Source organism: Hibiscus syriacus, unplaced genomic scaffold (genome assembly GCF_006381635.1).
Source record: "Hibiscus syriacus cultivar Baekdansim isolate YM2019G1 unplaced genomic scaffold, ASM638163v2 tig00111587_pilon, whole genome shotgun sequence".
Classification (NCBI taxonomy): Eukaryota; Viridiplantae; Streptophyta; class Magnoliopsida; order Malvales; family Malvaceae; genus Hibiscus; species Hibiscus syriacus.
In genome coordinates, this window is record NW_024063129.1 from 138,933 (window position 1) to 166,602 (window position 27,670).

The following is a 27,670-nucleotide window of genomic DNA, read 5'->3' on the forward strand; positions in this document are numbered from 1 at the left end:
CACTTTACCGAAAATATTAAAAATATTGATATTTTAAGTAGAAATAATAATATTTTAAATAATTTTTATCAATTTTATTATTTAAATAATAATAAAACCGACAACATCTTTTTTTAATTATATAGAGTAACACACCGTATAACTTCTCAATTTTTGGTAGTTGAATTTGAAATAGAAATTTTAAAAGAAATGGGAGGAAACAACTAGAAAATTGATTTAACACGTTTTAAAAGTTAAATTAGAGCCTTGATTTTCACTCAATATCGGCGCAAACAACTTTTGCCAGCCGCCCGCCCCACAATCCACCAAAGCATGGAAACCGTGTTCTAAAAGCCCTACCAAAGTACTCTTTTTAATCTTTAAAATATCATAATTAATATATATTTTAAAAACAATATCAATATTTTCTCATTGGGGTTTAGTTAAAATATCATAATTAATATATATTTTTAATCTTTAAAATAGCATTTTTGTTTGACAGTTATATGTTTTGTTAATTTTTTCGATTTTTAAAAATATTTATATGCTGACATTTTAGTATCAATTTTTTAATAAAATGGATAAATAAATGTAAATTTTAAAAGTAATAATTAAATTTAACAATAATGGAAATGACTGTGCACAGCTGGTAATACAACAGTCGCAAGGAAGACGACGTAGAAACGCAGAAATCATGAAGATTAAGTTTTTGTTCAAAAGCTTCTTTTAGTTGTTAAGGAAGAAAATAAACAAAATTGACCCCCCCCCGCGGCAGATGATGAACTATTGCCACAATTTATGTTAAAAAAACGAACTTATACAATTAGATATCATTTTATGTTAAAAAGATGAACTTATAAAATTAATAATAGATATCGATGGTGATTCTACTATCGGTAAAAGACGATCTTCGGCACTAGAAATTAAAAATAAATCAAGTGTTTTTCTTAAATATTTGACACACTGATTCATTAGGATCCTATCAATCAAATGGAAGCCGTTCAGCAGAGTTTTGACAAAGAGGATTAAAAAGATGATGCCAAAGATGCAATTCGATCCAGGATAATATCTAATACGATCTCGAGAGCTAGAAGTAGGTACCCTCGGGTGGTTGGGCACCCTTCCGGTTATGCGGGGAAGCCATCTCCTTCTTCAGTTGTGTCAATATATCCTCCATTGTATACTCCCTCTGCCAATTTGCAACAAGTCCAAACTTCTTTGGTTCCACCTGTTGCCATTCCATACCATCAAATTCTAAGTCGCATGTTTTCTCTCATAATACTATTTAACCGTATGAATATACAGGTGATTTAAGAAATTAACCAACCAACGAAAAGCAACAATTAACTGACGGATATGAAATAAATGCACCGATCATTGCATGACGAAAGATGTAAAATTACTAGTATATACCACTCCGGTTTCATGGTTAACACAAGTCATGTTGATCCTTGAATGAAAACGGACACTTGGTGGCTTCTCGGGATAATCTTTATCACAAAACAGCTTCAGCTGATAAATTCGACCCTCGTGTACGGTCTGAAAACAGGAAAAAAGAATCACCACAAGGAGAGAGAGAAAAGCATGTACAAAATGATAGCTTCCAAAAAACCCCAGCAAAAAACCAATGTTTACTCCAAAATCCAACCAAAACAAGCTTTAAGTTCTCTGTTTCTATGAAAAGCTGTGTTTAATACCCAGTGCTTCGTCTATGATTGTTCATGTAGAGACTAAGTTTCATCTGAAGGAAAAAGACATTAAAATATGAAGGTTCACTTAAAAATATGCAATTACATTATGAGGACCAATAATGGTGCCAGTCCAAGAGCGCATGTAAATATCATCTCCATCATCCATTCCATAGCTCACAGTACCATCTCCAATACCTTTTTCTCCACGTTCAAGCTCCTCCAGCAATCTGAAGTTCCGAGGCACTGTAAAATGAGCGTATAAAACTCAATAAAGGGCATGATCATTCTGCTAATCACAGAATAAGTCCTAACAAGCTTGTATCATTTTCATTTTATTCAAACTGTACTTATTCTAAAACAACGAGGACAATCCCTAGAGATTGATTTATTGGTAATAACACTTGATGATAAACATATTTATAGTCCCATGCTAATAAGCCAAAAAAAAAAAAAGCATAGTTATTGCTTTTCAACCTACATAACTCGACTTATAGACATTATCTGTTCAAATAAGGTGCAGATTACAACGCCAACTGTAAAGCAGCAACATCATCATACAGCTAAAGAACATTTAATCATCAACGCCCATCTACTGTAGTTTTAAGAGGGGAAAAAGTCACAATACACAAAATGCACATTTCTATGTTCTTCGATTCAAGATTTTTCTTGCAAAACATATTCAACCACTATTAGAACATAAACGATCAAATATTCATATTAGATTTTCACATAGCATGAGATTTTTCATGAAAAATCACAATTAATAAACTAACATAACATTCGTAATGAAACTAAAGATGCTTTAAATTGTTCGATAGATACCCAAGATAAGCAAAAAAAATTAAAACTTTAAACCGAATATAACAGCAATGAAATCAATTCAAAAGCAAATTTAAAAATTAAAAGCCACCCAGAACTTGAAACGAAATGATAAACCTATAAAACAACATGAAAATAACTTGTCCAGACCCATGAATAATAACTGATTATACTTGCAAGAAACGATAAAACAATAAAAAAAATAAAGAAAAACAAAACCCAATAATGGAATCTAAGGAAGATCAACAGAAAGGCAAGATCCAGTCGAGAAACAAAGGGGGAAGAAAACTAAAAAGAGAAGAAGGGTTAAAGGGGAGCAAAGGGGCTAACCCACTACACTCGATCCTCCTGAGCCAGGCGTCATGGGTGATTCACTGGAGGTTTTTTTTTCACTGGTTTTTACAGATCTGATCGGGTAGGTAGGAAAAGCGGAAGATATAGAAGTCAAGAGTGGAGAATCTAGAGAAAGAAAGTCGATGAAAAGTAAAACTATTGTACGGGGAAGATTTTTTCTTAGTGTAAATTACACAAATGGTCCCCCAACTATAGTGTATTTATTTATTAAATTTCTCAACTATTAAAAGTTATAAAATGATCTTCTAACTATAGAGTATTGTTTTGTTGAGTCCCTCTAGTATTAAAAGTAATAAAATGGTTACTCGACTAATCATTATATTCTAAACTCGTCATTTTCCTTTAAAAAATTAATAATATTCTGAGTTGAACGCTAACATATTGAATGTGATATGATAAAATATAATCCTAGAATCTAAAAGACTATTATATCTTAGTCATCATGTCAACGTTCAGTTTAGACAATCACCAATTTTTTAATGAAAAAGGACGAGTTTGGGAAATAATAAATCGTCGGGTGACCATTTTGTAATTTTTAATAGTTAAATGATTTAATAAAGTAATATATAATTGAGGGACCATTTGTGTACTTTACCCTTTATTAATATGATAGAAAAATAAAATAAATTTAGAAACTATATATATATATATTAGTGGTTCATGATTCATTTATACAAGTAAAACTATTTTAGTTTTATATATATTTAAGATAGTTGATTGAATAAAAATAGATTACTGAGATTATTTATTTGTTTTTTCTCAACAAATATCTTCTTATTTTCCATTGTTGATCTTAATAATCTATTTTTAATCATTTAACAATTAAATTTATGTTTTACATTTTATAATAATATTCTATACATTTTTTAATAATTCAGATTTCATTACATTTATTATATTATAAGATAATATATATTGTCAAAAATATTATAAGATAATATTTTTAAAAAAATTAATATATTGATAATATATATACATTCTTCAGATATTATTATTCAAATTCAAATTTTATGAAAAATAATAATTTATTGTATCATTAAGATTGTACAGTAAATTTTAAGATGATACAAATTTAAATATATCTTATAAAATTTAATTTTCATCCACTCGTAAATAAAGCCATACTATAACTACATCAAGTATAAAATAATAAAAAGTCTAATTATTATTTTTAAATTTATTACAAAATCTAATATCTATTAATTTATTCTAAATCCGTTTAGTCCAAATTTAATTACAATCCATCTCAGAACCCTTAATCATCTAACCCTTTTCCAGACAACAGAATCCAATTACATTAAAATTAGACTCGTTGCATTAATTAACCCAGTAACCAGCCCAATAACCCAAATTAAATCTAATTGATCCGACTCAAAAAGAAAATGAGCAACATATTCCGGTTAAAGTTTCTATGATTTTCCGTTCTTTAAAGGCTTAACACCAAAATAAGTGTACAAAATGTATCGTTTTTTCTAAAATAGGTGCCTAAACTATTTTTTGATTTATCGAGGTACCTAACGGTACAAATGTTATTCATTTAGGTGTCTGGGCTGTCAACGGCGTTAATTTTTCTGTTAAGTGACATGTATTACAATCTGATGATTTTAAATTTATTTTAAAAAAATATTATGATATTTATAAAAAAAACACTAACTTTTCATATATTATAAAACATTCCCAAAATCTCAAATCCTAACCTTAATCCACCGATGCCACCCTCTTCGGCCACAACCACCACCATCGACATAGTCTATGCCATCCTCCTACTATACCCCGTCGTAGTTTATGTAGATTAGACGTCAGAATTGTTTGAGATCGTGATTTTCATCATAGGGTTTGCGGGGATTAAACATTGATTCGTTGTAAATCGGTCGTCGATCTGTCACGATTTCATGAGGGTTTTGGTCATTCGAGGGGAAAGGGAGGTCGGGTGGAGCTTTGTCTATGGCAAAGGGCGGCGATCAACGTGGGTTTAGGGGTTAAAATGAAGGTTTTTAAAGTTTTGGAATTAACACCGTTGAAGACTCAAACACCAAAATGGGCAACGTTTGTAACATTAAGCATCGGGATGAGTCAAAAAATAGTTTAGGCACCTATTTGGGAAAAGAGATATAATTTGGACACATATTTTAATATTAAGCCTTCTTTAAATTCATATACAACAACAACAACAAAACCCAATTCCCATATACAATGAGGGTAAGCGGGAGGTAGGATAGTAGGCTGCCCCCAACGCCAGGTTGAGAGTAGCTTCCGTGGAAGACCTCCGGCAATCAGAAAATTAAAAATATAGATAAAATACAATGCATATATAAATTTACGTGTGTTAATATTTAGTGATGAGAACAAATGGATTGTGTTAATGGTTGATGGTTTATTTATTTTAATTTAGATAATAAATTTACGTTGATGGTTTATTTATTTTAATTTAGATAATAAATTTACATTTGATAATCGATTAAAGATAATAAACAATTTTCTCCATTTTTTAATAAGAAAGAGGAAGAATAAGTATTTTTTCTCTACTGTCATAAAAGTTAAAAGGTAATGTTTAATATTAGAGCCAGACATATATTTATGATAATTACTGATAAATTGATAGATCAAATAAATATAATGTCAGATAATGGATTATAAATCAAATTGAATTAGTATTGGTCACATTATAGAAACATAACTAATCAGACGCCAAAAGACAGGGACGAAACATAAGAAGGATTAGTGGGGGCATGGCTCTCCCAAAATTTTAAAAATTATAATTTAGATTCTTAAATTTTTTTAAAAATTCAATTTGGTCTCTCTTCAAAATTTTTAGAAATTCAAATTAAACTTTAAAATTTTTAATGTTCTTAATTAAACTCCCCCCATAATATTTAAAATTCTCATTAAGCCTCTCAAATTTTCAAAAGTTTTAGTTAAACCCTAATTTTTTAGAATAAAATATAAACTAAACCCTTCACAATTTTTAAAATTTTTAATTTAAACCTTTAAAATTTTAAAGTTTTAAGTTACCCCCAAACTTTTTCGTCAAGTTCCGCTATTGCCAAAAGATATAGAACAATGAAAAAAATTATATAAAAGATATAATATCCTATACTTGAACCGATAAAAACATTATAATTTACCTAATAATATATATTTAGGTTTAAACATACCAGTTATTTATATACTATTTTAAAATTTAGTATGAAGAACCCATCAAGGGTCAAATTGATAAAGAGCGTAAACTTATACGACTAGCATTTTATAATGAAGTTGACTGAAAATTACGAGAATGGCCAATATTTTCAGATAAAAAGAACAATATAATAACGTAATTGCATAAAAATATAGTATATAGATTAAGGGGTTGTTTGTTTATTTCAGAATGATTAAGCGCTGAATGATTCAAATGCTGAATGATTCAGAGGCTCTGTATGAATTAGCTCTGAATGTGACATGCTGTTTGATAATGGCTCTGAATCATTCAGAATGTACTTCTGTGCTGAATCATTCAGTATTGTTTTGCTGAATCATTCAGTTTTGTTTTGCTGAATCATTCAGTTTTGTTTTGCTGAATCAGTCAGCACTGAATCATGCAAAGGTAAGAAACAAACGCGCTGAATGCTGAACGGTTCAACATTCAACGCTGAACGGTTCAACATTCAACGCTGAATGGTTCCATTCAGAGCCAAACAAACAGCCCCTAAATTTTAGAATAACATAGAACTTAAACCTATTAAGTGGATTTAGTGGTTAAAGAGAATAGTGTTATCTGTTAAGGTTTTAAATTCATATAATTACGTTTGTAGATAGGTGCAGAATTAGAAAAATGATTTTGAAGTGTCAAATTTAGAAAACAAATATTTTGAGTGTCAAAATTAGAAATTTTAGAAGAAATTTTTTAAGTAGATGAAAATAAACAATGACTGTCCAATTATGTATAAGGGTATCAATATTTTTTTTAAAAATGTATTAATTTTATCTTTTAAAAAATAGTTTATATTAAATTTATAAAGATTTTTTTTCAAAAAATTTTGGGCTGTCATATGACACCCCTCACTATAGCCTGGCTTTGTCAGTGGTGTTTACATAGTGCGTGAGCATTATTGATCATTAAAAAAAATTATGAACATATATTATTTTATAATCATTTATACTAATTAAAAAAGAGAGAATAATATAGAAACTTTTAACATATTTAAAACCTATCTCTTATAAGAAAATTTGGGTAGGTGCAGCTAAAGCGGTTCACATATATTAATCTGCTAGAGGGAAAACAACCTTAAACCAGACCAAAACGGAGACACCAACTACCACAAACGTCAATACCCTATGTTCTATGATTTGGAACCCTAAAATCCTGTTACCATTCATGGTCCGCTTTGGGGAAAAAACCAAAAAAAAAGGAGAATAAAAGGCGAGATAAAGGAAAAGTCCTATAACACTAAATGTCCTAATGGACCGACATTATTTGATTCCAAATCTAACTCTTTCTCGTCTTAACATTGGTGGTTGTTGCAGTATCATGGAGGAAATCAAGCAGAACAGTGCTTTTGCATTTGGGGCATTTCGGGTCATCCTCCGAAAGCATCACGTACATAAGGCACCTCGGGCAACCTACGAGAGCCATGGCTGACGACTTCGACTCGGGACTGCCTGAATATCCAACAGTATCGGTCATGTTTACATCGTTTGACGATACACATGAGCTCGGAGAAGCGGGCGACGCCGACGCCGCTCGGCCAAAATTTTGGTGACTGAATAAATCGCTTCAGTGTGGTTAAGTGAGCATTTGTATGTTTTAACCAAAATTTTAATATAAAAAAATAATTTCTGAATAATAAAATGGGTTGTTAGTTCGGTTTCCTAACATAAATATCCAATTGTCGAAGAATTTCTCTCATTTATAACCAATTAATTCCCCTCTGACTTATTCAATTGTCAACATAAATATTTGTAGATGTTGAAGTTTTAAAATACAATAATGAATCACCAAAACAATAAATTCAGTCATTTAATGCATTTAACTTAATAAAGGGTTTTCATTTTTTTAAGAATCGATTAGCGTAGAATACATCTTTGAACTTTTAGTGTCTATATTCAAGTCATCAAGCTTTTAAAGCTTCAATACAATCACTGAACTTTTAATTGGCTTTCATTATCATCATTTCAGTTAATTATCGTTACAAAAAACTAGCGTGATAGTTAAAGTATTACTCCTAAAAAACCCAAAAGTCTTATTCTAAATTGGCAACTTTCGATATAGCCATCATCGACGATAACTGAAAATTTTAATAAAACTCTCTATGATTCTAAGTGATGAGTACTTTAGTAAGTGTTTCGATGAGGTATAATGGTAGTTTATGCTGGCCAAGAGATTAGGGTGCTTTAGTGGTTTCGAATTAGGGATTTTGTAGTGTAAGAGAAGTCACAAGTAGGGATGGATAACGGGCGGGTCGGGTGTAGATACCCCCTCCCCCATCCCATACTCACCTAATATTTTTTAATTCACCACCCGCCCACCATCCATGATGGTAAAAATTTTCAAATCCACACCCACCCATACGGGTACATTCTCAAATCCATCCCCACACCCACTACCCAACTGGAGACGTACCCGACTAGACCCGCCTGATAGTTAGGGGTGTGCAAAAAAATCTGATTCGACCGATCCGATCCGTTGACCCATTGATCCGATTAAAAAATTCAGATATCCGATCCGTTTTTCAATTTTTCGGATAGTTCGGATCGGGTATCCAAAATTTTTTCCGAATTATTGGATTAGATACGGATCGATAAAAAACCATGTTTTGATTATTCGAAAACTCCAAAACAAATTGGGCTATATTCGAAGACCAGAGGAGGTTTTCGCATAAGGCGTGGGTACGACTTATTCATCCTAAGCTATCACAGAAGAAGTCTGCAATTAAGGCGTGGGCACGCCTTACCAGACCGTACAACCCTAAATTAAGACTTGCTATATACGACGCCATCGTCTATAAACTTCAAAACCTCTGTTGTTTTTGTGGATTTCATGTCTCCCACCTCTCCGTTTATAGACCACCAACCACACTACCATATTAAGCTAAACCATCTACCAGTAGTCATTATCTGTCCTAATCATCTTCCTATATAAGTCCAAAACTTCAACAAATCATCAGCGATAAGAATTACAAATGTTGGATAGACACCTAAACAAATTCATTCTTTGAGTTGTAAAAATATTATTGACACAATTTTCTCTGAGTTATTTAATCAGTCTCTTTGTTTGTTGTTACACCTGTTTCTAATTATAATAAAGTTTCACCTACCCAAAATTAAAACATTATTTCATCTCTTTCCCCACACCAGCAACAAAAAAAACTTATACAAATCTAAGCAAATGATCCAGGATGCGTAAAATATAGCCCGGTGTTTGGATCTTTACCTTTGCATTATCTCAATCTAAAAAAAGAAGATCAAATCTAAGTTGTATTGGTTTTGAGCTTTTTTTTCAAGATGTTTTTGTTTTTCAATGCATGATTATACAAATTATAATGCATAAATTATTCATAATTTTCAAAATCAGCAGAATGTGTGAATGCACTTAAATTCAGAAGAATACCAAAATCGATAATTTAATATACGTACATATAATGTGTTTCTTAAAAATCAAAATCAATATATGAATGCTCTTAGATTCAGTAGAATATCAAAATCAAAATAACGAAGTATTGACTATTGGTCGTGTATCTTGAACAGAACTAAGAGGATTAGATCTGAAAACCATAGTATTCACCTTACGACAAATTAAAGCGGCCACAAACAACTTCGATGCAGCAAACAAGATTGGGGAAGGTGGTTTTAGATCTGTGTATAAGGTAACATACAACTCTACTACCTGTAGAGGAGACCAAAGTAAAAAAGAGGAAGAAGACATACCTGAATGAGCTGGAGACCAGAGTTTGAAACTTAAGAAGAAGAACTACCAAAATATCGACCTAGTAACCAACAAACAAAGCATGAGAGGTTTGAAAGAAAAAAATTGATTCATAAACTTATCCCTAATATTTGGTTAAATTATAAGTTATATCTTATACAATATTAAGATTTATAAATTAGTTTCTAAAATTATACCTAAATTCATAATGATCCAAAATTTAATGGATATTTAGTGGGGTGGGCGGATGTGGGGCGGACGGATACGGGGCGGGTAAGGTCTCAAACCCATCACCCGCCCACTACCCGCGACGGGTACCACTTTCTAAATCCACACCCGCCCACTACCCACTAAAGTTATACCCATCACCGTCCCAATTGGAGCGGGTACGGTGCGGAATCCACAAAATTATACTCGTTTGCCATCCCTAGTCACAAGGATGGTGGTGAACAATGCGTCATGAGCATGTCAATATTTGTTGGTTTCTATTGAGGAATTGGTCGAAGCTTAGGGATAGGGATTGATGAGGTTGAAGAGGATGGTTTTGGGGAAATGTTACAATTCTTACTCTATTTTTCTACGTTTTTTCTTTTTCTCGAGGGTGTCATTAGCCGAAAATAAGAGTTTTAGGGTCATATATATGTTGACATTTGAATGATTATATTTTGATATAATAAATATTTATAAAATTATTTTTAGATTTAATTAATTCTTTTAAAAATAATTCAGTCCAAATAAATTTAAAAATTTTGTCATAATTATTTAAAATATAAAAAGATTGATCCATTTCACAAAAAGATCGATATATCATGTCATAATTATTTTCTTTCTTTATAGGTTTTCAGTATCTATTTCATCTCCAACAACTTATAGTATCGATATATCGTGGATTAAAGCATACATTAATAATAGTCTACAAATATATGTTAATTTAAATTAAAGTATATGATTACATATTGAAGTTGAGTATAGCATGTGGGCTAAAACCATAATTTGACCATGCAAATTCAAATGTTAAATTTACAATATTAAATAATTTTCTAGGTTAGAAGGCAAAGTAGCAATCAGAATTGATGGCTCAAGCAAAATTAGAGCGATCACAACGTGACTTTTCCATGGCAAACTAGCAATAGTTCATGTCAAGCGCTCCAATGAATGGAATATGCAAAATGATATAATCTTACGCCAAGCGCTCTAGCGTGTGGAATAAGCTGTGTGAAATAGTATGAGGATAGCACAGAGGAGCTAGTTCCTAGATTGAAGCACAACAATGCTCAACCGTTTATTAAAAGCACAGAGGTACCAATTTATAGGCTGAAGCACAACGATGCTAAATTGTTTATTAGAAGTATAGAGGTGCAAATTTCTAGATTGGAGTAGAATGATGCTCAATCATTTATTTAAAGCACAAACGTGCCAGATTTTTGGTTGAAGCACGACGATGCTTAATCATTTATTAAAGCACAGAGGTTCTAGATTGTTGGTTAAAGCACAACGGTGCTTATAAATTTAGCACAATGGTGCTCTTTTGTTAGTTTGTGCATGAATACAAGTGTTGATATATTGATAATATTGTTCGAGCACCTAGTGACAGAAAACAAATTTCTCCAGAACTGTGGGATAAGACAACATGATGCATGTCATACAAGATGATGATCATGCATATCGACGAAACATTGAGGAGCTAGAAGCCGTACTAGCAGATCTCAAAGCTTATTATATGGTCTCAGGTGACTAAATGTAACGTAGGACTAAGCATCGAAACTAAGAAAATCAAAAAACTAATCCAAACCAAATTATGTAATTTGGTTCGGTTCGATTCAGGTTTTTTATTTTGTGGTTCAATTTTGGTTTGATTTAAAATTATATTTATCATTTAGTTTTGTTTCGGTTTTTTCATACGGAAACTGATTGTTCCGAATTAAATCAAATGAAAAAAAGAAATTTATTATGCAAAACAAATTTATTATAAGACAAACTTAAATAAATAAAATTTTAAAACAAAAAATATTTTTTATGAATTTAAATTTATATATTTGTACTCAGTTTAAGCTTTAAATATGCTTTTTTGGGATCTTGAGTTTGAAAAATAGTGAGCAATCAAAACCCACAAAATCAAACCAAACCAAAAACTACATTATTTATGCCATTCGGTTTTGATTTCAATTTTTAAAAATCCACGACGTGTAGTTAGATTCATATTTTACTAAAAATCAAATCGAATGAAACTAAACTGAATACACCTCTAATGTGAAGAGTTGAAATGATTCAACAAGTCTTATCAGAGATATTGTCTGTGCTTGAGATGAGGCAAGGTATAAGTGTCATACAACTTGGGTCGAAATAGCTTTAACCAAGTTAGTATGCTTCAAATGACAATGGCTACTACGAGTTCAGCTCTGAGTGAAAGGAGCACAAGGGAAATATTTCTAGGTTATGTGTACTGAGTCTGAAAACAAGGTTGTGATGGATGCGATAAATCTGGCAGGCACTGTCAAGTTATGGTGGCGGTCAAAGTTTCGAAGATGAGAGTGTTCTGTAAAGTTTAAGAAGAGTTAAAGAAAGAGTTGTAAATTTCTTCCCTATGAGTATGCAGATTTCAATGCTCGTAATAAGTTGAGGAACTTGTATGAGAGATTTATGTTGTCGGCTAGGTTGAATTAAAGAGTTAGAAAGTGCAAGATGTGGAAAAATGGGATATCTACTTTTGTCTTTTGTGCAGGGTCACTCGTTTATCATAACTCAAGGATGCTTGTTTATGATATTCCTTCAAAAGTGCTTATTCTATAGTTCGAAGATGTTTATTTCTGGTATTCATGCAGGAGTGCTTATTTCTATTATTTCGCTTAGGGTGCTTTTTCTTGATAGCATCTAGGTGATTATTTTTTTAATCTTTGCGCATGAGTGCTAGTTCCTTGTGGCATAATAGATTTTCTATTTTGTTATCTTCTTTCGAATTGGTTCCTGACCGATCAGGTCAAATGGATCATTATTTAATTTGGGAATAATTTTTTTATTTTATCAAATTATCTATGTGGGAGCTATCTCTTCTATCGTGACAAACTGTCTATGCAAATGATGTACTAAATTCGAGATAAAAAGGTAAAAGATGTAATTGTTTCAATAAATATTCTTTAACATCTAGGAAAACATTATGAAATGCGATGATATTCGTGATGAGGGCATCACAAAATTAAGTGAGGGAGAATATCAAGGAAAAAAAGAGTGGATTATATAGACAACATCATGGAATGCGATGATATTCGTGACGAGGGAATCACAAAATTAAGTGAGGGAGAATATCAAGGCAAAAATGTTGGGTTAAGATTCGATGAAACTCAAATTGATCAATCGAATAATTTGCCAAAAGAGGGGAAATTGACTTTTTGAGTTTAGGGAGTAAGGAGTATAAAGATGAAATAATTTGCACAAGGATTTATAGTAGTTCGTCTTCTCAACCAAGTCTACATCCACTACCTAAGCTCCTCACTTAGGATTTTTTAACAAATTCACTAATTTGTTCTTTTTTTTCAGAACAAAGAGATAATCTTTACAACTCTCTAACTTTTCAAAGGCTATGCTAGAACAAATCCCCTTTACAAAGGAATAAAAGATGTAAACAAGAAAACCTCTCAAAGGAAGGTGTTTACAAAAATTAAGCACACTAAAACACTAATATTTACAAGAGAAAGGAAAAATGAGAATGAAAAGCTTTTCTCTTGTGTTTGATTACTTGGATAGGTGTTCCAACCTTCTTCAAGTGTCCACAACAAAGATTAACAAACATGTTAGTAACACATTAAATTTAATATATCCAAGTCTAATATACTTTATGCAATACCAATTTTTGTATTTAAATGCATGTGCATAAAGCTATCCAAAAATGTTATGAATTTGAAAATTTGATATCAATTGTTAAAGAGATATCATTTGTAATAAATCACATGCATAAACATTTAAATTAAGGTCGAAAATTAAAATTTGTAAAAACAAAAAAACCAATTTTGACAAAAATTCAATATGATGAACAAACATTTGAAAAATCATTAAAACTTTAGAAAATGTCCATCACAATTCTTTTTAACATACATGAGATAGAAAACATAAAATCATTTAAAATAAAAACTCATGCATGCTTAAACTAAATGAGCAACCAATTATGCAAGATAATCAAAATAAGCTTAGAGGTTACCCATTCCATATCAAGTGTGGCTAGAGCATTTGAGTATCTTCACTTTCATCACTATTGCTCCCACACACCTACAAGAGACATTTATGTGGATTTTGGTATCCAAATTGCTTAGGATACTTGAATATTAGTTTCAATGCCCCTTGTTCCCTTAGGAATCCATATTTGTTTAATTTTAAAACGTTTTCCTTTCTTTAAAGGAAAAGTATGTTCCTTGTGACCATGATAATGACAATGTGAGCATTTTGTCATTATGAAATTAGATGAATTATTTAAAATGATTTCCTTTTCTTTTGTTAACCATTCAAGCTTAACCTTTAAATAAAAACTTTCTTTTTTCAAAATTTTCAATTTTCATTTTTGAAAACTCTAAATCTTTTTTCAAAATTTCATTTTGTTTTTCAAAATCAACTTTTGCTTTCAAAAGAAAATCATTTTCAACTTTAAGTTTTGAAATCATTTTCTTGTATTTGGAGTTCATGGTCTCAAACTCCAAAAATAATTCATCATATGCATCTTGTAACTCATCAAAAGAATATGAATCAGATTCATTAGAGTTAGAAGATACATTGAGCTCTTCAACAGTCATTAAGCACACCACCTTTGTTAGTTCTTATTTTTTGTTTCGGTGGATCTCTTCGAGCTTATTCCAAAGCTCCTAGGCATTTGAACAAGAAGAAATTCCTTCATAAACATCGGGACAAAATGTACAAAACAACATGTGCATGACCTTAGCATTTTGTTGAGCTTTCTTCCGTTCTTGGGCACTCCACTCCTTCGTCTTCTTCTTTGGAGAAGAGTAGTCGTTCTTGATCATCTCCCATGCATCAAGATCATTGGATTGGATGAATAGATTCATTAATTTCTTCCAATGACAGTATTTGGCTCCATTTAAGTATGGAGTCTTGTCGATCGGTTGGGAGTCTTTCATGTGGAATGAGTCGGAGGTGGAAGTCATCTTCTCGGTTGTGTCAAAAATGGACAAAGCTTCTTCAAGGATCATCTCAAGGTTGTTAAACCTTTTAATGAGTCAAACTCTGAAAACAATTGTTGGGATTGATGAAGCTTAATTGAACGGCCGAATAATTTGCCAAAATGGGGTGAATTGGCTTTTCGAGTTTAGGAAGTAAGAAGTATAAAGATGAAACAATTTGCACAATGATTTATAGTGGTTCGACTTCTCAAACAAGTCTACATCCACTACCTAAGCTCCTCACTTAGGATTTTCTAACAAATTCACTAATTTGTTCTTTCTTTTTCCAAGACAAAGAGATAACCTTTACAACTCCCTAGCTTTTTAAAGGCTAAGCTAGAACGAATCCCCTTTACAAATGAATAAAAGATGTAAACAAGAAAACCTCTCAAAGGAATGTTTTTACAAAAATTAAGCACACTAAAACACTAATATTTACAAGAGAAAGGAAAATGAGAATGAAAAGCTTTTCTCTTGTGTTTGATTACTTGGATAGGTGTTCCAACCTTCTTCAAGTGTCCACAACAAAGATTAACAAACATGTTAGTAACACATTAAATTTAATATATCCAAGTCTAATATACTTTATGCAATACCAATTTTTGTATTTAAATGCATGTGCATAAAGCTATCCAAAAATGTTATGCATTTGAAAATTTGATATCAATTGTTAAAGAGATATCATTTGTAATAAATCACATGCATAAACATTTAAATTAAGGTCGAAAATTAAAATTTGTAAAAACAAAAAAACCAATTTTGACCAAAATTCAATATGATGAACAAACATTTGAAAAATCATTAAAACTTTAGAAAATGTCCATCACAATTCTTTTTAACATACATGAGATAGAAAACATAAAATCATTTAAAATAAAAACTCATGCATGCTTAAACTAAATGAGCAACCAATTATGCAAGATAATCAAAATAAGCTTAGAGGTTACCCATTCCATATCAAGTGTGGCTAGAGCATTTGAGTATCTTCACTTTCATCACTATTGCTCCCACACACCTACAAGAGACATTTATGTGGATTTTGGTATCCAAATTGCTTAGGATACTTGAATATTAGTTTCAATGCCCCTTGTTCCCTTAGGAATCCATATTTGTTTAATTTTAAAACGTTTTCCTTTCTTTAAAGGAAAAGTATGTTCCTTGTGACCATGATAATGACAATGTGAGCATTTTGTCATTATGAAATTAGATGAATTATTTAAAATGATTTCCTTTTCTTTTGTTAACCATTCAAGCTTAACCTTTAAATAAAAACTTTCTTTTTTCAAAATTTTCAATTTTCATTTTTGAAAACTCTAAATCTTTTTTCAAAATTTCATTTTGTTTTTCAAAATCAAACTTTTGCTTTCAAAAGAAAATCATTTTCAACTTTAAGTTTTGAAATCATTTTCTTGTATTTGGAGTTCATGGTCTCAAACTCCAAAAATAATTCATCATATGCATCTTGTAACTCATCAAAAGAATATGAATCAGATTCATTAGAGTTAGAAGATACATTGAGCTCTTCAACAGTCATTAAGCACACCACCTTTGTTAGTTCTTATTTTTTGTTTCGGTGGATCTCTTCGAGCTTATTCCAAAGCTCCTAGGCATTTGAACAAGAAGAAATTCCTTCATAAACATCGGGACAAAATGTACAAAACAACATGTGCATGACCTTAGCATTTTGTTGAGCTTTCTTCCGTTCTTGGGCACTCCACTCCTTCGTCTTCTTCTTTGGAGAAGAGTAGTCGTTCTTGATCATCTCCCATGCATCAAGATCATTGGATTGGATGAATAGATTCATTAATTTCTTCCAATGACAGTATTTGGCTCCATTTAAGTATGGAGTCTTGTCGATCGGTTGGGAGTCTTTCATGTGGAATGAGTCGGAGGTGGAAGTCATCTTCTCGGTTGTGTCAAAAATGGACAAAGCTTCTTCAAGGATCATCTCAAGGTTGTTAAACCTTTTAATGAGTCAAACTCTGAAAACAATTGTTGGGATTGATGAAGCTTAATTGAACGGCCGAATAATTTGCCAAAATGGGGTGAATTGGCTTTTCGAGTTTAGGAAGTAAGAAGTATAAAGATGAAACAATTTGCACAATGATTTATAGTGGTTCGACTTCTCAAACAAGTCTACATCCACTACCTAAGCTCCTCACTTAGGATTTTCTAACAAATTCACTAATTTGTTCTTTCTTTTTCCAAGACAAAGAGATAACCTTTACAACTCCCTAGCTTTTTAAAGGCTAAGCTAGAACGAATCCCCTTTACAAATGAATAAAAGATGTAAACAAGAAAACCTCTCAAAGGAATGTATTTACAAAAATTAAGCACACTAAAACACTAATATTTACAAGAGAAAGGAAAATGAGAATGAAAAGCTCTTCTCTTGTGTTTGATTACTTGGATAGGTGTTCCAATCTTCTTCAAGTGTCCTCAACTTGTTTTTAGATGTTGGATTGAGTTTGTGGTTGTTTCTAGCCGTTGGGGATGTTTTGGAGTCGTTGGGGATTAATTTTCTGTAAAATAAAACTGCCCAGAACATGGAGTATCATTACTCTTTTAATGAGTATTGGTGCTACCTTTGTAATATTTAAATAAACTAGCCATTGAAGACCGTTGGGCTTGACCAATATCGATACTATGATTCATGGTATCGATATCATTGTGTAAACTAGTAACGGTACCCCCTTGGGTATCGATACCTATTTTGCATTATGGAATTTGAGCAATTTGGAAAACAACTGGTTGTATCAATACTACTTAGAGAGTATTGATACTTCTCTTACCTTTGGTATCGATACCACATGAACAATATCAGTATTGTTCATGTAGTATCAATACTGTAAGAATAGAATCGGTACTACGTACTCAGAAAACTGTTTTGTGCTCAAATTATAGTTTAATGGACTTTGAATTATTTTTGAAAACTTTGAACAAATTCAATCAAGTCCTAAAACATTTTGCCTTAATTTATTATATCAAAATATTATAAAACATAGTTAAACAAAAAAACGAGTGGATTATATGGACAACATCATGGAAATAAAGTAAAATTATGTTCATGACAAGGCCATCATGATATTGAGTGGGGAAGAACGTGGAGTTACAAAAAATAGAATGGTATGATAAATTATGTTTATGACGAAACTGTCATGAGATCAAGCGGGGGAGAATACAGAGTTGTCACGATGCAAAGCCGTAAAGGAATGGTTTTAATAAATTAAACCACGTGGCATGATGTCAACAATCGAGAATCATAGAGAACGATAAAACCAAAAGTGTTTCGCATCTTGCTATGGTATATTTAGATTCGTATTATATTTATTAGGCTAACGATGTGTTTTCTAATGGTGTTTTTGTGTTTAGCAACGAAACATTTACATCATTACTATTGTGAAGACATGAACAAGAATAATGGTGGGTGAGCCTTTAGTTCTTATTGGTGATGCTATAAGTGAGTAATCATTGGTAAGGTGGGCCAAGTTTAGACGGTGTGCCTATAAAAGGCTGTGAGGACTAGAGTTAGGGCATGTCTTTGAATTCACATACATGTAGAACCATTATGGTACCATTAAGAATAATTACGCAGACCTTGTCATATGTGACACATATATAGAGAAGTTATAAAGTAGTAAGTACGCGAAGGGTGACACACCAAGTGATGTGTCATATGATTTAAAATGATGTGATAGTGTTCAAAATGTTAGACATAACAACAATACTTCCTCCAGGTATCCTTAAAAGAAATCAACTCAATGGTAACGAGAGGAAAACGAAAGGTAAATGGGCTTATCTACCTAGAGCTATGATTTTGGTGTTACATAAAATGAATCATAATCTAAGTTTTTGAGGATAAATGATGGACTTCGTGAAGAGGATCAACTCTATGCAACAAGGTAAAAAAGATATGGTTTTAGTGTCGATGAGGATATCAACCAAAGTGAATGGGGAGAATGTCAGGGACAAATCATATCCATGAGATTAAACTGACAATAACCTAATGGTGGACCGAGTTGATACGACTGTGAATCAAAGAAAAGTTTAAAGATTGATGATGATGGGCTTACCAAGGAAATGACCTAATTTTTTATAGGTTCCAACGTCTATTGGTGTCATAACTAATAAATTTCTTTAGCTCTTTAGGAAAAAGTGCTATGGTGTTGAGTCACCATCATTCCCTTCACCTTGAGCTACCATGTGGAGCTACTATGGTGTAAGTGACCTTTTCCTAAGCTGATGTGGGGCTTAGGTGTACGAGCATTCAGACCAAATGGATGGTACAATGTCTCTCTAGGATTATACCAGGGATGGTTTGGGGCCTATAGGTCTCATAGCACGCTCTTGATTGAGGAATGAGGTTGCAACCTAGCATTCGTTATGTTCTGCGGGATCTCCCTTCCAAGAGCACTTGTAGCTTATGGACTAATAGAGGCTTACCTATTTGATTAGGTTGATATAGGATTAATTAATGAACCGAGGGGATGACTTTTTTCAAGTATAACATGGCTTTATGATGGGCTAATCTGAGGCACATATCATTAAGAGAAAGATTGACTTGTCTAGGAATCATCATAATCAAGTGCCGCATGGCGTAACAATCAGGTCGAGATGTTATGTCCGTGACATTAAGATCGTGATTGCCGATAGGCAAGTCATTGACAACACATATATATTTTATAAATATAATTGTTCAAATTTAAGTTTTTTTAAAGAAAAAATATTTTTATCGCTATCTAATTAACATTTAAGATTTGTTTAAAACCTCATTTGTTTGTGGTATTTTTGTTGATTATTTGTGAATTTATATGTATAAGTAAGGGTGAATAAAACTCGACTCCATTTAACTTCAAGTAATAATTTTATAAATTCGACTCGAATTAACTACAAGTTATAATTTCATAACTCGACCCGACTCAAAAAAAATTCAAGTTCAAATCGAGTTGAAAAAAAAACTTGAATAACTAGAATAGTAACTCGAATAATTTGAAATTTTTAGTAATTAGTGAATTAATTTTCAAGTTTGAGTCGAAGTCCCTCATCTCTCTCTCTCTCTCTCTCTCTCTATATATATATATATATATATACACACACACATTATAAATATTTGTAACTAAATTTAAACAGAAACTCAAATTTGACTCGACTTGACTCGACAAAATTTCAAGTCAACTTCGAGTTATAAAATAGAACTCATCAACTCGAATAATTCGAAATTTTTAACTCAACTTGACTCATTCGAACGCTCACCCCTATGCATAAGTACATATATATAGTTATGTGTGAAGTCTTTTAAGTAATTAAGCACCATTCTACCTCAATAAGAACGGAGACTTAATCCTCTATTGGATCTCGTTAAGGTCCATTTCTCACACAAATCTTTATTTTTCTTCTAAAAGTGGAAGCGTTTTTATTATTAATAAATCAAGTAATATCGAATTTTCTTAAATAATTTTTATAAAAAATATTTCAAATTCATACATAACATGAAATCTCATATTGATTTTATTTGAAAACAAATCGTGAATAATAAGAGAAGTTCAATAACATAATTTAATAAAATTGAAGGATTATGTCTTACAAAAGTTCATATTCAATTTAATGAATTAAAGCATGAAATAGTGATGATAATCAAAATCAACGGAATCCTTTTGGAAACAAGGGCAAGATTTGTCTAGTTTGTAAACAAATGGGGTTGGCTGGACCACTTGGATTAGCCCTTTGTTTCATATCATATCCCTAATCTCTGGTCCCCACTCGCCATCCTCAAACCCCCCATTTTTACTCAGCTATCCAATCCCATCACCATATCTCTCATCTTTGTTTCCATGGACAAGTCAAAATTTGGATTAGGATTGCATAAGGTATAAAGTAGGAGTTACCCCTTTTTACAAAAGATGAAATCATGTTCATATTGAAAGATTATCAATGAAGGATCCGTATTTATGTAAAGGGGAATACATATTTATTTTTTGAATTTTTTATTATAGTAATTTATTTTTTGTTTCCGTCCACTCTGAAAATTTATTTATGTCCATCCAATATGTAAAAATTTTATATTTATAATAAATATATGTTTATTTTAGAAAATATTTATAAATCGGTCACTAGAGATGATTAGATACCAAATATAAAAAAAGAAACGAAGAGGAGACGTGGTTTGCTTGTACACACTCTTGTTTCTTTGTGGCTGTGAATGAGATTTTCTTTGTGATTGTGTCATACACAAATATACATTGGCAACTTGGAATTGCCTCGGGAATCAGTTCATTTAGATTAAATGATCAATTTACACTTTGTGTGTGCAGTGAAAGAGAACCATTCTGTGAATTCTTGAATGAAATATACTTTGATGATCAACCGAGTGTTTTGAAAGAAAGAAAAAGTGTGCTATCATAAGTACCACAAGTTATATTTCTACGTTTGGACAAAGAATTCCCATATTCAAGTTAAGTGGATTTCATCATTTTCAGGTTTTAAGACTAAAATTATTTCAAGTTTCAATAATGGTTCTTGCCAATAGAAGAAGGCTCAATTATGAAAATTTTGTATCTATGGAGTAGCCAATTATTGCTTGCGAAATATTATTTACAAAATATTTGAACCGATCATACAACACAAATTCCTATGACATTACTATATATATTGTAAGGGACGCAAACGTAATCTGCTTTCAGAGTTTGTTTGGAATCATTTATAAGGATTCAATTATATCAGTTAAAGCTGAAACATAATATAAAACTAATATTACATCATTTCCACGTGGATAATATGTTGATTAAGTTTTGGTCACTTTCCTTTCATATTCGTACACTTTTCGTCACTTACGTTACTGTTTTATTAAGTCTTGGTCACTTGGACATTGAATGTCATTAGTTTGATGACGTTATCCGTTAGTAAAATAGTTTAATTTTTATTTTAACCCTTACACTTTAGACAAAATACTGATTATAGATCATTTTGTAAATTCAAATTAGTTTAGTGACAACATTTCAATTTATCCATTTTTAGTAGGTTTTTTCCCAACTCCTTTATTGTTAATCTTCTCCGTGCTTCTTCTTTAGACGTCTCTGCTCCATCGCTCAATTTGCCTTCTTTCAAGACTCATGCTACATTTCAAGAATAATGAAAGATTTCCAACTTTCGATAACAAATAATAACACCACAACTTCAGAGAAAAATGAGAGGGTAGGCATCTAAAGAAAAAATGAATCTGGGTAATCTCAATTATACAAGCTAAAATTCAATTTCCAAAGATTGAGATTGTAGAATGTCAAATCCAACAAGAAATGATAAGACAAATCGATGGATCCAAATAACCCGATAACCGAATATCACTCTTCGTGGTGATTTTCCCTTGAGAAAATGCCTCCAGTGAAACATAATCAGTGGATCCAAACAACCCGATTATTGGATCTATGAATTAATCAACTAAACTCAATCCAAAATCCATGATCTTCAACGTCAAATCTTTATTTTTGCTCAAGAACAAGCAATTTTTCGATTCTAGATTCCTATGAATCATCATTAACCCCTGCCCTATGGCTTGATTGATCTGTCACACCATTACCACCATATCGACTTTCGAGTATCTTATTTCCAAGTGACCAAAACTTAATAAAACAATAACGTAAGTGACCAAAACTTAATAAAACGATAAAGAAAGTAACCAAAAGTGTACAAATATGAAAGGAAAGTGACTAAAACTTAATAAAATGATAAAGAAAGTGACCAAAAGTGTACAAATATGAAAGGAAAGTGACCAAAACTAAATCCACTTATTATCTACATGGAAATGATGTAATTTTAATTTTATATATTATCACACCACGTCAGCAAACCGTTAAAGGTTTAATGATTGTTAACCTTTAGTGACCACATCTTAATTAAAGCGAAACAAAAGTGACAAAATCTTATGTTTTTCGAATTCAATTAGGGAAAAATTATAAAACTCAAACTAAAGTTACCATTTCTGTAGTTTGTCCAATAATGTATGTTTAAACACATTTAAATTTGTGTCCTTCTAAATATTGCAGCAAAAATTATACCCTACTAAAACTCAGTTAACATAGATGATATTTTTCCCCATATTTTAGTTATGTTTTAAGATGTTACTATAAAATTTAGGGTAAAGTGCACATTTTGTATGTAACACCCCAAATTACGAGTTAGGAGTTTCAGGTTTTCCAGCGGGCCTTAGAATAAAATTCCTTTAGCTTATGAGAGGCTTTGACCCCAAATGGATTTTAATTTGGGCTAAGGATGAGCCCAATAGGATATAGAAGGATGATTTTAATCATAAACCAAAAGATGAAGGACTAAATGAGTAAATAACTCATTTTTCAAAACAAATGTTGAATTTCATTTATGTGGGATGATCTCACTTCTGGACACCTCTTTCCCCCCCACACTTCCTTGTCTTTGTAACATCCTCAATATCGGGTTAGCGACTAAATTGAAATATTTCAGAATTTATTGGTCAAAGTAGATAAATTGAAAGTTTGGGGACTTACAGGAAAAATTGTTTTGTAGGATTTAAATATTAAAGAAGGAATTATGGAAGGGTAATATGGTAATTTGATGGAAAGATATTTGTTAAGTGGGGATATATATGGGTTACACGTGGGATTGAAGGAGAAAATGAAGCTTTCTAGAGTTCTCTTCTTCATCCTCTTCCAGCTGTGAGCTCAAACTTGATAAGGTGAGTTTTCTAGACAATTAATTATTCAGAGAATTTAAGTTGGGTTTATGATTCTTAAGTGATACTTAAGCCTAAGGAAGGCTTAAGCTAGCATTAAAACAAAGAATAGAGGAATAGGGAGGAATTAAAGTTAAAGAGTTTTTAAGTGAAATTTTGATGGTGAGTTAATAAGCTATAATGGAGGCTAAATTTGACTTGTCCTCAATCTATTTAAGACAAACAAAGTGTTAAAAGTAGAATTAAATCATGTTGCAAAGTTGGTGAAATTCTTGAATTTTATGAGGAGGATAGATTTTGAGGTTTAAGATGAAATAAATGAGTATAGATTGTTTTAAGTATGTGTACTGGAGTTAGGAATAAAAAAAGGGATGAAACTTGAAGGATTTAAACTAAAATGGATGAATTTTTGGGTTCAAGAAGATGTGTACCGATGCATCAAGGGTAAAATCCCAGAAATTGTTCAAGGTGTATCGATGCACATGAAGTGTATCGATGCACTCCTTTAAAATAAAAACATCGAATGCCATCACTGTATCGATGCACAAGTAGTGCATCGATGCACCCCCTTAAAATACAAACATTAAATGGGATTTATGTACCGATGCATAGATAGTGCATCGATGCACCCATCAAGGGATGCATCGATACATGGTGTAGTGCATCGATGCATACATTATTAAAAGATGAAAATAGCTTTCTTTTTAGCCTAAGGAGTGATAGTTTAGAATATATTAATTAGTATACTGATATGTATCAATGTATTACTATGTAGATTTAGAGCGTAATACTGTTCTGGAACAATCGAGGGATTAGGATCAAATCAAAGCAAGCAAGGCTAAGGTGAGTGCATAATATAAGTATAAGGTAATGGAAATAAGACTTGTGATAAGTCTATTTCTGAGATAATGTCATAGTATAATAATATGAACATGCATATATTATAGTTTAGATTAAATATGTGTAAGTTATATATGCTTACATAAGAATTTACTCAAATGCTTGTGTGGTAGAATATGAGATGGATGATTATTGCATATATGTTTATATGTTATAGTGAATGTTACATAATATAGATATGTATATAAATTTATGAACTTATATGACTATGAAATATGAATGTGATATGTGCATATGGAGAAGACTAAGTGATATGAACTACGTAATCATATGAAAATAAGAACATGTGAAATGAAATATATGATAAGGAAACAGGGAACTCTATAAGAGTATTACATGATGCGTGATAAAGAGCTATAAGTATGTGCTTATGTGATATAAATAAATGATAAATACAATAACAATGCCCATGTTATGTGATGTGAGAACCATAGGTACAGTTGGCATGCCAAGAGTTGAGGGTTCATAGGTCTTTCGAGACATATAGAGATCCTTCGGTATATACATAGGTCATTCGAGACAACTTTCACATGCCCCTACTGGGACCCCATACGAGCTGTGGTGACAGCATAGTGCACAACCTCAATGTACTCGCATACCTTAAGTTATCAGCAATGTACATGGGCCTATAAAAGATATGAAAAGAGTTTGTATGATTGTATTTTATCATGTTACCATTGCTTGCTTTGAATCATGTATGCATATGAATTAATAAGGAGATTAATAATAATCTACGCATATGTATTTATTTATTGATATGTAATTTGAGATGATTTTGTCTGAAAGGATGAAATGAAATGAGGTTGGATGATATGATGGAATATAGTATGCATATAATGTGACCGTTATAAGTGTATTATATATTTTAGTATGCCTCACTAAGTCTGTGACTTAGCGTGTAAGTGATTTACACGTAGGTACCGAAAAGCAAGAAGACCGGTCTTGGGAACAGCAGAACAACATATCCTCATTTGAAGATCAGAAGAGAAGCACCTGACGTAGTATGTTGGTTTATATTTTATATGTGTTGGCATGTAAATAGATTCATATAGTATATACGCTCTGATCGAGGTGTAATGTTTTGAAGTGGTAATGTAAATAAATCGTTTTTATTTTAATGAAAGTTTTAAATTTTCCTTGAATTTTTTCAAGAGTCAAAGCTTTGAAAAGTTAATGTGACACCTCAGATTCGTATTCAGGTTGAGGTGTTACATTTAATGGTATCAGAGCTACGGTTTAGCTGATTCTAGGCATAAACCTGAGTCTAGAGTGTCTTTAGATATGTACATGCCAACATAGTAGTGATAACTTCTGATCTGATCTGAGTAATAAGTATGTTGCGAACCTTTGGCTTAACGATGTGAAAATCATACTCGAAGGACTTTATTGTTCTGATATGGAAAAGTTAAACAGAGTAGTCTCATTGCTACATGGGCAAGCGAGAATTTGGTGGACGGATGTCACTTTTAGGATGCCAAGTGATCAGATAACTTGGTATTTGTTTTTGGAAGAATTTAAGCACAACTATATAGGAGATCAATTCTTCAGGAAAATGAAGCAAGAATTTTTAAATTTGAAGTAGATGAATCGTACTGTGTATGAGTATGAGTGCGAGTTTAACAAGTTAAGTCATTTTGCAACTGAGTTGATTCCAACCGAGAAAGATGCGTGTGATTGGTTTGTAAAGGGCTTGTGCCCGAGATTAAAAGAGATGTTAATCGTGTTAAATTTGTCCTCGTTTCAAGAGGTAATAAATCGTGCGAAATCTCTTGAAAGAGCTCAGAATGAACGGTTTGAGGAGCAGAGAGATCAATCTTCTAAAAGAACTGGGGTTTCATCGAGCATGGTACCACCCAAGAAAGGTAGAGATTCAGGTTTTCGATCTCAAGCACTGTCAGAATCGATGGCATCATCCGTTAAAGAATCAAATCAAATGAGAGTTAGACAAACACAGTCTGGAAGGTCTGGTGATAAGCGAGCACAACAAAGTCAAATTATACAATGTCAGATTTGTGGAAGAAGCCATAGTGGATTGTGTAGAGTGGTCACTGGAGCCTGTTTCTGATGTGGAGAAACAGGGCATTACATGAAGGATTGTCCGTTGAGGGCTGGAGAGCCTATACAGTCAGAGCGATCTTCGTCGATGTCTCAGAGAGGACGCGGTAGAGGTAGAGGAAGGAATCAGGCAGAATCTTCTACTCAACAGGAAATACGTTCCACTGCTAGAGTATATAATCTCAAGATCTATGAGGACTGTGATGACCCAGAGATAGTAGCAGGTATTTGTTTTCTATTGTACAGTAAATGCATTATGATATTGGTTGATCCGAGTTGCATATCTATAAATGAGTAGTGAATGGGTGAGAGAATTGAGAATTTAGATAAAGTCATTTGTAGTAATATTAAAGTGACAAATTTAGTAGGGCACAGTGCTCAAGTAAACAAGATATGTGGAAGGTGTTCCATTTGGATTCAGGGAATTAAATTCTTTGTTAATCCAATAAAGTTATTTTTCAAGGGATTGGAAATAATATTGGAGATGGACTAGTTATATAGTTAGTATGAAAATGATGATTGTAAATTAGGAAGAGATACAACTAATCAGCTTAGACGGATTGAAAATATCAGTGTTGGAAGATATATGTTATGAGGGATAAATATGTTTTGATTGAATAATGATTTTACAAGGAATGAGGTTGTGCAAGTAGTGTTAAATATCAGAATTATGGAAATACGATGTGGAATATTATTTAAAGATAAATATAAGTGATATGAAATGATTATGAATGCATAAGGAAAAGGATATGATTTATGAGATAAGAAGATGGTGGTTTATGAAGAATTAAAAGGATATAAAGAAATTAATTGGAAAAGAGTGTAAAGTGTGAATTATAGGTTTGATAAGGAAGTAAGGAAATGATAGATAGTATTGTGGAAAGGTTGTTTGGTTTTAAAAATATATGTTTTCACCAATTATGATGGAGAGTAAATTTTATAGATAAAAAGATAATAATTTAGTTATATGTATTAATGAAGTTAAAATATAATTGAAAGAATGTTTCTCTCGGTTCAGATAGTGAAGGATAAGTCTGTTGTGTTGCAAATGATATGGATGTATAAAATAAAGGCAATGAAAGTCAGGTTATGATAACTCGAGATTAAT

General features: G+C 31.9%; 1 protein-coding gene and 1 long non-coding RNA gene across 3 annotated transcripts; one reads left to right on the top strand and one right to left on the bottom strand.

Annotated features, from left to right (window-relative positions):
- Positions 1–902: 902 nt before the first annotated feature.
- Positions 903–2,960, bottom strand: LOC120165682 (ubiquitin-conjugating enzyme E2 variant 1D-like). 2 transcript variants are annotated; one of them, XM_039175149.1, is made up of 4 exons: positions 2,820–2,960; positions 1,774–1,913; positions 1,393–1,518; positions 903–1,207 (listed from the first exon to the last, which is right to left on the bottom strand). In XM_039175149.1, the coding sequence occupies exons 1-4, from the start codon at positions 2,851–2,853 to the stop codon at positions 1,067–1,069; spliced, it is 441 nt and encodes a 146-aa protein (XP_039031080.1). In that variant the 5' UTR covers positions 2,854–2,960; the 3' UTR covers positions 903–1,066. The 2 variants fall into 2 exon arrangements, with proteins under 2 accessions (XP_039031080.1, XP_039031081.1); XM_039175150.1 differs by lacking the exon at positions 2,820–2,960 and adding an exon at positions 2,264–2,282.
- On the top strand, positions 1,148–23,205 carry LOC120165683. The gene is made up of 3 exons (XR_005519849.1): positions 1,148–1,284; positions 14,830–14,835; positions 23,195–23,205. It is a non-coding gene; the product is annotated as an uncharacterized LOC120165683 (long non-coding RNA).
- Positions 23,206–27,670: the final 4,465 nt, after the last annotated feature.